The sequence below is a fragment of the Drosophila erecta genome, unplaced genomic scaffold (assembly GCF_003286155.1).
Source record: "Drosophila erecta strain 14021-0224.00,06,07 unplaced genomic scaffold, DereRS2 tig00000092-arrow-pilon, whole genome shotgun sequence".
Taxonomy (NCBI): domain Eukaryota; kingdom Metazoa; phylum Arthropoda; class Insecta; order Diptera; family Drosophilidae; genus Drosophila; species Drosophila erecta.
Genome location: NW_020825207.1, coordinates 18732697 through 18748555, shown reverse-complemented (window position 1 = coordinate 18748555; position 15859 = coordinate 18732697). Strand labels below are relative to the sequence as shown.

The 15859-nt window shown below is 45.8% G+C and overlaps 2 protein-coding genes across 2 annotated transcripts; one reads left to right on the top strand and one right to left on the bottom strand.

Annotated features, from left to right (window-relative positions):
* The first annotated feature begins 3596 nt into the window (after positions 1 to 3596).
* LOC6549069 (trypsin) lies at positions 3597 to 4621 on the top strand. Its single transcript, XM_001974133.3, has one exon. It carries the CDS (start codon positions 3811 to 3813, stop codon positions 4585 to 4587), a length of 777 nt encoding a protein of 258 aa, XP_001974169.1. The 5' UTR covers positions 3597 to 3810; the 3' UTR covers positions 4588 to 4621.
* Positions 4622 to 12249: 7628 nt separating this feature from the next.
* On the bottom strand, positions 12250 to 12563 carry LOC6549071 (putative uncharacterized protein DDB_G0284715). Its single transcript, XM_001974135.3, has 2 exons — positions 12363 to 12563; positions 12250 to 12282 (listed from the first exon to the last, which is right to left on the bottom strand). The coding sequence occupies exons 1-2, from the start codon at positions 12561 to 12563 to the stop codon at positions 12250 to 12252; spliced, it is 234 nt and encodes a 77-aa protein (XP_001974171.1).
* Between the last annotated feature and the right edge of the window lie 3296 nt (positions 12564 to 15859).

Sequence of the window (15859 nt, the reverse complement as noted above, 5' to 3'; positions counted from 1 at the left end):
ATGATTAAGCGTGTTGTGATAAGAATGGTTGGATTTAGACTGGTCATTTCCCAGGGCTTATCGGAATTGATTTGATGCTCCGATTAGATAGTCATGATTTTGAGCTAAAACTCGAAGACCTTTACCATTTTGTTGTTGGCAAATACGTGCCCTAATATTCTGATTCGAGGACAAGAAATATCAAAGAAACCCATGCTCACTCATTTGACTCCTATTTGCGGATCCCATTATTCTTTCAACCAATTGGGCAATCAATTTTGGTTCTAACTCACTAATCTAGGAACCCTATACCATTCCCCGCCCCTTTGCTGACCCCAAAACATATTAGAGGCGAGACTGCAACCAATTGCTTGGCTGATCCCAGTACTCGCTCGTGTTTGTGTTTATATCGTAAAAAGAAATTTAATAAATATTTTTTGGGGCTTCCAGCAGCAGGGGGCAGTGAACCATTTCAAAAAGCGGCAAAAAGCATGAAACAACAGAAACGTGGAATCATGAAAAATTGATGCCCCTGTCGTCTGGTGGCGCCACCTGGTCTGCCCTCTCTCTTGCACGGCATCTGGCCGTCTCTTTCGTGCGCACACACCCAGTAAATAATGTAATAATCTGGGCGGGTTGTGGTCTCCCTGCGACGACCCATAAACCGAAATTTATGCACGAAATTCAATTATGCTTAAAATGTGGTTAATAGGCCGTCTGGCGGAGGCTCCGACTGGCAGCCATGGCAACAATGGGCCACGATGGGCACCCCATGGGAAGAATATGCAATGGTTACGACCTCTCAGGTCCCCCAGGTCCCCGCTCCCCAGATCCACTCCCCGTATTATACCTTTAACCTATCTAACGAAATTTATTAAATATTACTCGGCCCACTCCCGCCTCGCCCGCTGGAATTAGATATTGTTATGTTGTTATTTAATAACAATTTCGGTATTTGTTGTTACTCTTTTATGGCCCACATGTGGGGGCCTAACCAGGAATGGTCGCACTCCCGCCAGCAGTTTTATGGACCCCCGAACCGGTGGGAAAATATGAATGTCCTCGGAACGGAAGGTTGGCGTGCTTTTTGTTGATTCTTCTCAAATGGTTTATGGACCGGGACACATCATATTTTCATCTCCTTTTATGATTTAGTGGAGTGTGCTGTCTGTACTGTCTGCGAAAGCTGAAAGTGGTTTATGAGTGGGTCGGAATATTATGTTGGTCAAAACTCGACAGGGCAAAGTTAATTTAACCGAAATTTGCCAAATGAAAAATGCTCTGGAAGAGCATAAAACGAGGTGAGTAATGAGCAGAGCAGCCAGTTAACCCTAGCTGAATAAGATCTGGAGTAAGATCCTTTTTTGTGATGGGTAGCACACACTTCGGCAGGCCGGAGACATAAACGAATTAGCAGCAATCGAATCGGATCAAACGCAGCTATTTGTCTGCTCACTTGATGGACTAAACACTTTCTGAGCCCCTGGCTTTGTAGCCCCTTCCCTTCCAACGAATCAAAGGAAAGTCCGTGTGGGGAAAGTCTGGGCCAAGTGGAACAGGACAGAAACACAAACTCAAAGTTAGCTCAAAACTTGCAAAATGATTTTAAATGACACAGGGAATGGCAGACGCAACGCACACCACGCACTCACATCCTTGGTCCTGGGTCCTGGGTCCTTGGTCCTCGGTGCTCGGTCCTCTCCTCGATCTTGTTAAGATAAAGTCGCCTTGCAAATATTAACAACAACAGCACGCTGATGGAAAAAATAAATACTGAACACAAAATGGCAACAGCAGACTGGCGCAAAAACGGTGGAGCAGCGCCTGCAGGTCGTCTAGGCGCCAGATTCTAAGACAACAGCCAGCACACATGGGCAGTCATGACCATGTCGCGGATACAGGGGTTCCTGTCGGGAAAATCCGGCTTTGTTAATAGTTTGTCTTACACAAAGGCTGGCTTAAAAACTCTCGAAACTCGAGTGTACCTTATTGTTTATATTACTAAACGCAGGATCCGCGTACCTACTTCTTAATATAATAATATAATATATTTACAATTGTGGTTCTACTATATCTGCTATATCCTGCCACACTGTGGACTTGTGTCCCGCCGTGCCATCGTTATAACGAGAGGGAGAGCCATTCCCAGCTTTGTATAGCTCCATTCTGCAGGCGTTCGCTTCGCTGGATCCCCTTTCTCATATTTTTTTTAATCTACTCAGAGACATTTTTCTTTCAATGTTGTCGCAGCCCCCTGCTCCCTTTCTATTTGTCACCCAGATAAGTGTTTTGTAGTATTTTCTAGATTTTTTGCCTTGTTTCCTTTGATACGCCCAGCGAAGGAAATCCAAATCTTAACTGCACTGCGCTACGTGCCTTGTGGCCCCGGCATAACCAACTGTCATGTCAGACATGTGGATGTGCCGGGGTGTGTCCCTCCATCCAGTCCTCCATCGTAGTCCTTGCTCCGTCCCAGCATCAGTTGCCCAGTTGGCAGTCGGTGCCATTCAAGCGGCAACTGTCTTTAAGTCCCACATGCACATCCTCCCCCGAATCCGAGTTAAGTTGAGTTGAGATGCCGGCGAACTGCTTCGAATCTTCGGTAATAGATATCAACAACTTTTCGGAAGCAGAACAAGAAGAACATGAGACCGCTTCGAATCCTTGGCAGTGCCGCTGCCCGCTCGTCCTTTGCGGATTTAATAGATTGTTCTCCTCGGAGTGCGTTTCCTTTTCGGAGGATGTGTGTGCGCGCTAAATTAAAAATGAACTTTGGCAGCTCGAATTCATGGTCATGTTAACTTCTTGCTGCACTTGCTCGTGGCTGGTCAACTCCACTCCACTCCACTCCACTCAACTCAACTCAACTCAGTTCGCCATCGTTTGTCTTGTTCGTGGCCCCCGAGGGTCCTTGCCCCACCCACCGAAACCACTCAGGCCACCCCACCCACCCACGATGTCCTTCGAAAGTTAGTTACGGACTGGCTTTAGCGTCTGCATGATAAGATAAAGCTTTATTCTGTTCGCGGTTCCTTGTGACTGCTGTGTTGGCTGAGCAGATTGCAGCTGTCTCCGGCATTTTTCAGAACTGCATTCTGGGGCTTCAGCTTCGAGTTCCAGATAGCCGCATCACATGAGGATGTGGAGCTGCGGTTGAGGGACTCCCTTTATTTGTCATAATTGGTTTATGGCCTTGCCATGGCAGGAACTTCGGACATTTGTCTTCCAGCCTGTTGTGATAACTATTTAATAAGAATACTGAATGTTTTCGTTTCTCAAATTTTGCAACAGTGCTACGGAGTGATACTTTCAACAATATAGCAACGTTTTAGTTGTCTTAAACAGATTTATTGTGTTATCAGGACGTCGATTGTGTCGATTTTCCCACGCACTGACTTGGCTTTTTTAAAATAGATGGGAATATCTCCAGCAACAATAACCCGTAATCAACAGAATTGTAAAAATGTCCAGGTTGATTTACAATCAGCAGATAAATCCTGTGACTGGCAGCCGATTCTTTCCATCAACCATGTCCTGTAAGCAATGTATGCTTTGCTTATTGTAAGTGCTATATTTTTATTATTAGATTATTCCCAAGGGATTCCGATCAGAGGAACCTTGCTTAGCTCTTTGTTTGATAGATTAACTATCTGCCGAGTACAATAAACCTTAATCGAAAAGCGTCATGGAGCTAGACTCCTGATAGAGAGACTCTGATTTACAGCTGCAAAGCCAACCAGTCGCATGGTCAATCGATAAGGCCAGGGCCGAGATCACTTGGCTATAAAAGTAGAGGCCTCGAACGGATTCGGATTAGTGATCACAGTGAGAATGAATCGTTTGCTATTGAGTGTGGTGGCGCTGGTCGCCCTGGTTGCCTCCTGCCAAGGAAACCCCGGACTGAACTTCCCCTTCGGACGGATTGTGAACGGCGAGAGCGCTGACATCGAGAACTTCCCCTACCAGGTGTCCATCCAGACGATCAAGGGCTCCCACTTCTGTGGCGGCAGTCTGATTGATTCGGATACCGTCCTGACCGCCGCCCATTGCATGCAGTCCTACGCCGCCAACGAGCTGCAGGTGCGAGTTGGTTCCACGTCCAGGAGCTCAGGTGGTGAGGTGATCACCGTCCGCGCTTTCAAGTACCACGAGGGCTACAACAGCAAGCTGAAGGTCAACGATGTGGCCATCATCAAGCTGAGCTCGCCCGTTCGCCAGACCTCCAAGATCCGGACCATCGAACTGGCCGACTCCGAGGCCGTTTCCGGAACCAAGGCCGTGGTCTCCGGCTGGGGCACCACCTGCTTCCTCTTCTGCTCCTCCCCCGACACCCTTCTCCAGGTGGAGGTGGATCTGCTGCACTACAAGGACTGCGCCACGGACAAGTACAACTACGACAGCGAATCGATCCTGGAGACCATGGTCTGTGCCACCGGCGAGAAGAAGGACGCCTGCCAGGGTGACTCCGGCGGTCCTTTGGTTGCGGACAGCAAGCTCGTGGGCGTGGTGTCCTGGGGAAGCGGATGTGCCTGGACCGGCTACCCCGGCGTCTACGCCGATGTCGCCAGCCTCAGGAGCTGGATCGTTGACACCGCCAACTCTTTGTAAATGTAAATAATAAACGCAAGAGTATTTCAAGATATTCAAGGTATTCATTTTCATTCAGTAGATGCATGGCTTTCAGCGTCTTTCACAGGATTCCGAAATTCTAGATCCTAAAATGGATAACGGATTAATGGATTTAGTTCAAGGCTAGCTAAAACCAGTAACTGAAAAAGAAATGTGTTTTCGTGCGCTATTTTTATCTACTTTTTCTATACCTTTTCAAGGTATCTGTAGTGATAACTTGAATGTCAGGAATTAATCAACTGTAGGATTAATCAATATTTAAATACCTCCATTTTTGGTGCCGCTACACAGGTCTAATAACATTGCGGTTTTATTAGCCAAATCAAGTAAGCCAAGAGTAAAAATGAGACCACTTTCCTGCTAACTGTTGTATAAAATCAGCCGCAACAAAATGTATAAATCCGTTTTGGCCAGACTGAAAGTAATTCAAGAACCCCGACCTGTTGCTTCCCAACTGATTCGCTGTCATCGCGGTTTTGGCCAGACTAGCCGCACCCAGGCCAGACTGGAATTTTGATGAAAAATGTATTCAGATAGCAGATAACATGGGGGATACGACTGCGACACAGGGCCATGCAAATGGCAACGTTCTCTTGGCGCGTTCTCTTGGCCAGAAAAGCAATTCGAGTTGCTGCCGCCCACTTTGTCTATCCGCCTTTCTCGTATTTTATTGCTGGGCTCGATCTTGGCTTGGGGGGCGTGGCCAGTGGTTGTTTTCTATAAAGCTGTTAAATACTTAAGTGTAATTTATGGCATGCGATATTATTCGGCTGTGTTGTCATGTTTGCCCAAAGTTTTGCATATGCCAAGCCCAAACTTAAACGAGCGAGGATAAGCTCACCAGGCAGAGCCATGAAGTTGTGTGCCCAAGTATCTGGTGAGTAATATGCTGGGGCGTCAACAAACAGACTTGCACGAATTTCTTATGAAATTGTTGTGGCCACCGTGTGTGTGTATATGGCTTGTACATGTGTATGCCCGAGTGGCCAAGTTTGTCAACTCCCATTTAGTGCACAATTCTTTGCATATTTTGGACTGTCTGGCGCCTTCTTGCTGGTTTTGCGTGAACAGGATCCAGTCTATTATCACTTAATAAATGAGCAAGTTATAGACAACTCGTCCACTGCTCCTCCAGTGGCTGCTCACGGCATGTCGTGGCAATTGGGGGCTGCCCAGATTAACATCACTTGTCGGCACTTAAAAGGATTCAGGACAAAGGACACTAAGTTGTGAAGTTGCTGAGACTGCCACTCGGCAGCCATCAAGCGACAAAGCTGTGTATGAGTTAATATCGGTGTGGACTGCATTTGCAATGACCAGACAAATTGTGCTGTCAATTTATGGACATAATCTTGAATTGTATATTTTGTAAATTTTTAAGGAATCTAAAGATATGCATAGCCGTGGTTATCAAGCTGCTTTCGCTGAAAGTAAAACAACTAAATGCAATACCTTAACTAAGTAAGCCAGCTTGGATGTTTTTTTGTATGCCAACCGAGGCTGATTTGAGAATAGTTAGGTTGTGGCTAAAAAGGAATATCATTTGCTTATTTTCCCCACGATTTGTAGCTAACGGATTAGTTAACAAACGGATTTCCTCTAAGTCCTCGATGCTGAGCTCCTCTTTTCACGGGCTTCATAAGCTGCACCTGCCGAACAAATACCAATCTCGTATATCGTATATCCTGGAAAACACCCAACTTTGAAAAATGCCAAAAATATCTCACATTGTGCCCCTCAATTGACCCATGCTATTTTAGGTATAGACCTTGCAACACCGGTTAATCCAAGTGGCAGAGGGGGCGGTGGGCGGGGATGCGGTGCTCTCAGTACGACGGTGGGCTTTCCAGGGTATTTGGGAGTTATGACCCCGGCAGCCGGCAGCCGGCAGTCGGCTCCTAGTCATCGAGACAGGTGAAAAATTGTGCGCCAGGAGTGGGGCACAGCGCAAATCGCTGACGTCCGGCATGGATTTCCGTTACACCGACACTTACCGTCTATGTGTGCGCTTCAATTTCAAAAGATAACAATTTTAATTACAACGTTTTGCGAAATATTGGCAACCGCAGCAGTCTGGGCACTCGGGCAACTAGCCGCCCGTGGAATGGAATCCCGCCGTAAAATACAGGACATTGTACATATAAAGTGGGTCCAATCTGGCGGCTCGGACGATAGAGAGAGGGGAATATCTGGGGTATTATTAAGGAGAATACGTGTATACATATTGTTCTTTGTGAAATATGCGATAAAATTCTGCCATACCTTCAAGGCCCTATTTAATTTAAAAGTGGGAAGAAAAAAGCATGAAATATAATTTACGCTTAAAGAGATGCAACTTTAATCCTTCAGAAGCCAAATGTTTCACTTTCAGATAAGCACAGCCGAAATGCGCATGCAGCGGAGGCGCATTTAAAATTAATCAGATCAGAAAATCAAATGAGTCGTGGATCCGGGGCACAGTCCTGTGTCGTGGCACAAAAGCATCCAACTCCTGGACAGGTGGCAGTTTCCATCGCAACACATCGCAGCGCATCGCATCGCATCGCATCGCAACGTATCGCAACGTATCGCAACGTATCGGATCGCAGAGTCTACGACCGGTGGCCTCTAGCCAAGCAAGCTGACAGACAGCCTTATTATGAGCGCTTTTTAAGTATAAACATCAGGCTTTCTCATGTGTTTATGACATAATGACAGCAACTCGTCCCTGGCCACCGCTGCTGCGCCGCTCCCCACATTGCGCATACGCCACGTTGCCGATGGCAGGCCACGAGCAGTCCAGTCTGCAGCCAAGTTACTTTCTGACAGTTATGAGGGATTCAAATGTAATCAGCCGTTTTGAACTCCCGACCTCCCGGCGCCACTGCATCCTTGTAACAGGTTTGCGAGTGATGCTCGAAACTCCTCGATTTGCGCGGCGGGGCGTTCGAAGTGCCAGACATAAAACACAACCTCAAACTCAACGTCACTTTTTAATTTCTTACTCTTATTCCCCCCATTTTGTTCTGCACAACATAATATATTTCTGCGTGCCTCTGCCCGAGTGGCAGATAAAGCGAGAAGCTGTGTCGACTTTGATTGTGATTGTGTCAGAATCGGGGTGGCACCAAAAGTTTGAGTAAGCCAAAGGTCTTTTACTTCTTGTGGGCTCATTACTCAAATCGGTACTGAGCCCGACTTTATTTATGGCCTAAACACTTGGCTTTGAATGTATGTAAATAGTAAAAGCCATTTATGAAATAATCACTTACTTACTTACCACGCCTTGATTTACCTACCTGCTGGCCATTATGTTTTGTGTATTTTGTTTGCAATGGCATATAAGCCATCGTCAATCAAATTGAAATTAATTAAGTTAAGTTAGCGCTGGTATAAAGTCGCGGATTTTTGCAGGTTGGCCCTTGACTGAACGCTAATTGAATTAAGTTGATCGGAGTAAATACAGAACTCGAAGCCAGGGCTGCCAATTAAGCCCCGCCCATCTCTTATTTAATTAATTAATTCACACGACCAGTGCACACACTCGTATTTCCACACACACGTATGAGCCTGGGCATGTGTGCACGCATTTAAATGTCAAGCAAAAAGTTTTCAAGTGCTCGACAAAGTTTAGAGTAAAACAGCAACTAATTGAAAAAAAAGGGAATCAACAAATGCGGCTTGCAACATGCTTAAGTGCCCACAAGTAGCTTTCCTCAAACAAATTATTTTGTATCACAAATAGCTAAGTGGATGAACTGCAATTTCAATCTGATGTTTCTCTGAAAATGTAAAATAAACACTTTGATTTCATTTATGTGCAATGCTACTATGACTACTTAAATTTGTGATTTGGTAAGCTACATCTGTAACAATTAAGACCTGACTCCAGCCTTTTGGATCTCAATTGGAACGCGTGCTAACTTGTATGGGATTGAGTAATATAAAAAACAAATATAAAACAATTCACAGAATGCCGGTTTCCACTTGGCCTGAACTTAACGTTTGGTGGCTTGCCTTTCGTTTCCGAATTGCGGCTTAGAGCCAGTGGGCAATCATTTTCGAGGAGCAGAAGTCGCCCGGGCTCAGCCACTCATTACTCATTTGCCATAAACTTTCCCCGACTTTTCATATTTTCAAAATGTAGGCACACACACGACGGCACACTCATTATGCGCTTTTCAGCCGTATTGATTTTGCTCAAGCACTAAGTGCCAGCGGATTGGGGTGGACCAAAAAGCGAGCACCAGGGCCAGACAACAAATCGGTAGCTATAAATTCTGCACTTAAAACTTTTCAACAGTTTTCGGTACTTGTTATTGCTGGTTGAGCTCTTGCACAATCACTTTTTGCTACCGGGTAGGTAGGCCATTTATGGTAATCCTTGTCGCAATTTCCCAACGTTTTTTGTGGCCAGTATTTTCGGTTAAATTGTAATTTGTTTTCACATCATTTTTTGTTCGAATTTTCCTATCTGACAGTTTATTTCGCCTGCCATACTTGTTACTTGAAAGCAGCGGGCGAGGTCTACATGTGTTTTGGCCATGCCCCAACTCCCACAGCCATCCTCAGCTCCACCCCCTTTCAGCCCATTTCAGCCCAGTCAGCCCACAACAAGTGGCTGCAAAAGGCCTTGGGATTGTTCGGCTTCAAAGGAACGAAGTTGAATGGGAAATGTTTGCACAGAAGTTTTCCCTCTCATTTCGTTTGCCTTCCTTTTTTTGTAACAACTTTTTGGTATTTTCCAAAGAGCGAACGACATTTTTACCGAGGTCGCAAGGCGGTGAAGTGAACAAGTGTAGGGAATGATTGGGGTCAATGGTTCGTGAGTCTGGCAAAGCTTTGGCTAATTTCCCCGCATTAAGCTTGCAACCATTTCGAATCCTTCATCAAAACATTTCAGTTCAAGCGCAGTGCACGAAACATGGCATGCGAAAATAGCTCTTTTCGGGATCATCATATGGTAATGATAGGCATAGGCAGCAGTCGATTCAAGCCATTGAGAGGATATTGCTCGGAACCCGTAAGTAACAGCATCTGTACAACCACCCCATATTTTATAACGTAATTATACTTCAACAATAATACGGCACGACATGCAGTAAAGGGAAAAATCCACATTTTGAAGGGCTCAGGGCAAACCAGAGCAGCAAATGCACTTTCACCAGTGGAAGCTGCACCGAACAAAGCTCAACATGCCGCAAAAACCTGAAACAAGGCAGCTGCCTGTTGAGAAAATTTTGCGTAAAAACTATTAACTTGTTTTGTTGGCAGCGGCAGCAGGCAGAGGCAGAGGCAGAGGCCCAAAGGAAGCAACTTCTGGGGGACAGAAGGCGGCGAGGGCGCACATGTTATCATAATTGCAGAGTGCACTTGCTGCCAGCCCGCCGCCTACACTGAGAGAAATGGCTTCCACCCGACGGGTAACAGCACCTGTTCTAGTGTAGAATGAATATATTTGGATAGGCCAAGTAACTCGCACATTCAAAACGTTCTTACCACTCCTTATCCATTACCTTTGATATACCCTGTTCACTTTATTGCTGCCAGTGCACATACATATGCATAAGGAGTCCCCACGCGCACACATACTTGAAGAAGCTACTTAACATCTCCATACTATAAATGAGTAAGAGTTGGTTGTTTTTGGAGGGTGGTAAAGAGTGAAAGGTTGGCTCCGCATCGGGCGAAAGTTTTATGTTTTTCTTGACTGAAAGTTCTGTTACCTTCTCGCTAGACATTGCAGTTGTTGCTGCTACCCACACCTCATCAACATTTGGGAAACTTTCAGTGCGCCGTGCTCCTTTTTTGCAGTACAAATTTTCAACGCTTAAGTGATTTTCGCTGTAGCATACTTTCGGATGCCATTCACATGCGTTCAGATTTTTAAAGTGGCGGCAAAAGCGGCGTTGGCGGTCAACACGCATTGCGGCATCACCTCACACACACACACGCACTCGCACTCGCACTCTTACAGGACTCTCAGGACCCCCTCAGAACACAGCACCCCTGCCCCCCCTGCTGTCAGCCCCTGTGGCGTGTGTCTGGCGTTAAATTGAAGGCGTTTAGCGTGGCAACCGAAGGACACTTAAATTGTTTTCGCTTTGCTACCGCTTTTCCCCATTGCCGCTTTGCTGTTTTGACGCTCTCGCTTTTCAGTTTATTTTTTCGTCGCTTTCCAGGAAAAAATTCATAAAAAATGCATGGCCATATATTTTCTTGTTGCTCACACAAATTGCGCTATTATTTTTCTGTGTCTGCATTGAGTTGTCTATTAGGAGCGCCTTATCAGAGTTTTCTTTTTGGTTTGTTACATTTGCCATGCAGTGCGCTCATTTGGCTTATTTCACATGTATGCCAATGGGTATTTCGGCCAAACATTTATTTCCAAATCGGCGATGATGTCAAGAGTTTTTGCATTGCTTTCTAAAACGCTCTTAATTGTGAATTGATCAGCCGAATAATTTAAGCTGTATCCCTTCTGGCAATTAGTTTTGGGCACTTGTACCTTTGGTGTACTACATAATCTGGGTTGGGTTTTTAGTTCTTTAAGAAATTCTTTTCGATTTGTTGCATGCTTAAAGCTTTAAACGCCAGGAGGATCTGTTGCGATGTTCCGCAGGTCGAAACCTTTTTGCAAATGTATACGATGGTAAAATCCCATTCAACGGTGTTAAACCTCGATGTCTGCTCACTTGGGACACATAAGACTTTCAGGTACTGGGGCCAAAAGCGAGTGCCAAGTTGTTGACGGATTTACAATAAGGAGCTACGCGGTGAAATCGTAGGGACAATAGCCAAGGAAAACGGGGCTAAAATCTTTACAGGAAGCCCGAAAACAAATTGTAGCGGAAGCTCAGCAAACACAATAAATGTTTAATAAGCCAAAACGACTGAACAAGAAAAGGCCAGCAAAAAATAGTCACTTTGAATCGGAAAAGAAAGGAAAAGCGATGCTGATGGAGCTGTCTGGAAAATGAAAAACATGGCCGATGGTATGTGCGTTTTGTAGCGGAAACTCAAGCGGATGCTTCACGGCAAAAACGAAAGCGGCGAAGGGAAGTTGGGGGCCTCGGAAAAGTGTGTAGCTGGGGATATTTATGCTATTTCAAACAAATTCCTGGGGACACTTTGGCTGACATTTTAATTGTGTGGTGAGGGGCAGCTGGGGATGGAAAAACTACAAGCTGAAACAATGCTGATGATGAGTTTCACTCGGGCTACTAAGTGGGTCGCTTGAAAAAGCCATAAACTTCACGATGTGTACGGCACTCAAAAAGTTGGGTCTTAAAGCAGGTGGAGCTGCGCATTCCAGATACATTTCCACATTTCTTGGCTTTAATCGCTGCTATGGAAATGTAGGAAAATCCGCAGTTACTTCAAAAGATGAACGTTTGGTATTTAGTCTTAGACTTGAATGAACCAAGAATATGTATTACACTTGCATATTCTGCTGAAACCAATTAAGTTATGCACTTGTCGCCGATTTCATTAGCATTTGAAAGAGTGGCTTCGTGTCCGGGGGGTTCGAGTGTCCTCCACTCTGTCTGTTGGAGCCCAAACGGCTCCAAACATCCACATTCCGATCCGCTGACCTAGCCCAATGCACAGTGTATCGCCCCAGTTGTTCTTCAACAAGGGGGAAATGGGAAAATGGGGAAATCAGACGGGCGAGATAGGCAAGAAGTCAGTAAGCTGAAAATGAAATGGAACGCATAAGAATCGATTCGATTAGTGAAATGAAATTTACGCCAAAATAAATTTGCACGACTTACCGACTTGGCGCGCCTAAGTGTATGCCATATATTTTGCTCCCTCATTTTTCCCGACGCTTTTCCGGCTGCCATTGTTGTTGTCCTGGCCATGTCATGGTGTTGCTGCCGGTTTTCATTGGACCTCTTGTTGGTGTTGTTGTTGTCGTTGTTGTTGCTGTTGTCGTTGTCGTTGTTCTTGTCTGTTGTCGGCGGCGTCGTCATTGTCTCTAAACTTTTGTACGTTCATTAATCTTGCGATGCGTTTTCACTGTTGCGCTGTGTATGTGTGTGTGTGTGTGTGTGTATGTTTATATTGGTTTGTGCTTGTCTCAGCCTGGCATGTCCTTTCTACGAACAACCACCCACCCACCTTCCAGCCCCTCCCAAAAGTGAGTTTGTTTGCCTGTTCTGCCGCTTGTTTCCTTCCTCTCCTGCCACCACCCCCCGCTCCACTTCGACCCCGCTCCTTGCCGACATCCTCGTCCTGGCTCGGGACACTTGTGCGACAGTTGTTGCATGATAAGGTTTAATCTATTTAATTGTAATTGATATTTTCGCAAGATACGACAACTCTGCCTTTCTCTTACCGCTCGCATTATTTTTTGTTTGTTTCCTGTGCTTTTTCCGTGCCTCTTGCACCCATTTATAAACCAAATGAGGCGTCTACAACGTCGATAAGGATGTAATCTGCCTGTTGTTGGTGGCAACTTGTTGGCAACACAGGCGCTTTCGCCAGCTATCGGGGCTAAATCATAATTTATAAAGTGCCATGAAAGGAAAGCGGCCAGGGAAGCGCGAATTCCCTTTTGGCTTCAAGAAGGTAACCGAAAACACTCTGGCTTTTGAAACAAATGAACTTATTTTTCATTTTTTTTTTACAAAAGACTCCTGCTCTTTTGCTGTTTGCCAACCAATGTTGCATTCTGTAACTAATTCCCCCAACTATTTTTTCACAAAAACGTAAACGTACAAAGGGTTTGAGCTGGATGAAAAGCCACACTATGCGGCGATAAAACAGAAATTCCCCTGATCTGTAGTTTAATTTAATTATCCTTGTAAATATTTCAGCTCCTGGTAGCTTGCATGTCAAAGCAATCAAATTAAAAATAAACTCCTGAAATATGTTCTCAATTATTGTTGTTTCGGGGAAGCTTTATTTTCTGTACCTGCTACATTTAAGCAGATAAAGTACACAGATTGAAAATTAGCGGACTATTGCTCGGTGTCTGGCAACGTTGAGTTGGGAAAAGTAACCTTAATTTCGGATAGACAAGTTTCTTCCTCCGCCGGAAGAAGGGATTTTCACTTACACTTCCGCTTTGGGTTTTAGCCTGCCTTTTTGGCACCTGCTCAGACATCACCGCCCCCGCAGGCCAAAATTTCCCCGCCTGCTGCCGCCACGAAGGGCCCAAAACATTTTCAGATAACCAGACGCATTGCTCACATCGATGTTATTTATGCATGAGCAGTCGAGAACGAGGGGAGGGCGTTTTCCACAACACTGAAAAATTAAGCGGCAAGGGGTGGGCTGCTTGGGGGTGGGGGCAACCCCAATCACGGCAGGGAAAATAATTGTTGTTGCCTACTTGGCACACAGTCAGCCTCCTGCCACGCCCCTTGGCATCCTCGCCTCCTGACTTGGCTTCCTGCTCGGGCTTTTGTTTTTATTGCTTCATTTTCGATTATCGAGCAATGCACTTATCGCTGCCGAAGCGCTCGCCCATTGTCAACGTCTTCGATCTTTGTCAGTCGAAGGATAAAAGTGGGCGGAAGCGGCGGGGGGAGTGGCGAGTGGAGCTCAGTCTCACAGTGTTGCTGCTCCACCCTGCCGAGTGCCTCATCTGTCTCTGTAATTGTTGCTTGTTGATTTCAGTCGCGAGTGCTTTCCTCCGGCCTGCCATTCTCCCGCTTTTATACTTATTTATCTAGATACACATTTTATATACACAGTACACATACATTCACAGCGAGCGGCACGCGAAGTGAGTCCTTTCTGCCTGTCTAGGCCAAGTCCTTGCCCCTTCATTTCGCGCACTCCTTCTGGGCTTCAAGTGGCAAATGGCAACTTGGCCAGCGTGTCAAGCACTCCGCGCTGCAGCTGTCCTTCCACTTCGGCTTTTGCACTTGTGCCATCCGCGACAGGGAGGCTTCTTTGGCCAGCTGCAGGCGGAGTGGCCAGTGCCAGGGAAATCTGAGTAAATAATGTAGAAAAGGATTAAAAACTGATACTAGGGTTTTTGAAAACAAATGCTGCGTACAGAGTGCACTGCGTGGAACTAGACAAACACGCTTATGATATATCCATTATATCCATAGGTATAATTGAAGGGTTTGTCGTAAAAGAATAGTATTCTATGAGTTCAAAATACATATTATAACATGTACCCCCCTTCTCATTTACCAACAAGCTTATCCAATTAAATTCCCATGTATGCAGCATTCGAGGTTTTCATTATAAATTGATCCTGAACCATTTGTGTTTGGCTTCCCTTCAGAAATCAGACATGGCCCATCGACTTCTGCGCTTGTTCTAATCAGGACATCACCATCCGCCAAGGGGCAGATGGGATGGCCAGGCAGAGATGCAGCAATGCCCAGTGGACTCCCGCGCCTCCCGTTCCGTTCGCCATTTTCCGTTCGCCAGCGTCAGCCACTCACCAATTTTGTCACTAATTTAACTCTTCCGCTGCCACTTAGTCGCTTTTCACTGTAACTAACTAAGTCCCAATCCGGCGCTCCGCCTCCGCGAGCTTGGGCAAGCCTAAACCCAAAAACCTGGCGAAATGCAGAGCAACGTGTACCAATTGCGCAGTGTGGCAACTGGCGAAAAGAGCAACAACGGCCAGAAATCGCGGACGGGAAAAACTGGGCCTCGGAAAACTGCGAGCTGGAAACTGTAAACTGAAAACTGGCAGCAGAAAACTGGTGGCGTTGAAAAATGTTCGCTTGGCATTTGCCGAAAAAGTTTGTGCGCTCACACAAAATGCACGACAAATGCCAAAAGCTTCTGCTTGTCGAATGCAGGACTCAAAGCCAGTCGTCCTGGCAGCCTCACAGGACCCCGCCCCCGCCCCCGCTCCTTTTCCTTCCCCCCACCCCTCACATCTCATGTCTGTCGTCCTGGATGGCTTTAGTTCCTTTTGTTTCAGTCAGGTCGAGCGCCATTTTCTAGCAATTTTTACTTTTTAATTGACATTTGTTTGTTTATGTGTTGGTATTATAGAACTGCACATGCACACGTACACATACATGCATACGTGCATACGTACATACATACGTGCATTGTGCTCGTGGTGGTGTTGGTGAGCACTTTACGAGCGGCGGCAGACATTTTTGTAATTATAGCGCAAAATTGATTTGATTTTTGAGTTTAATAAGTATTGACAGGATTTTTAATGAAGTGGGCAGCATGGAGTGTGTGTCGGCATGTGTTTTGCCACGCCCACCCGTGCGAACGTGCCCAAGTAAGTGTTTGCCTCTTGCGGGTGTGGGTTAGTGGGCGTTGGTTAGTGGGCGTT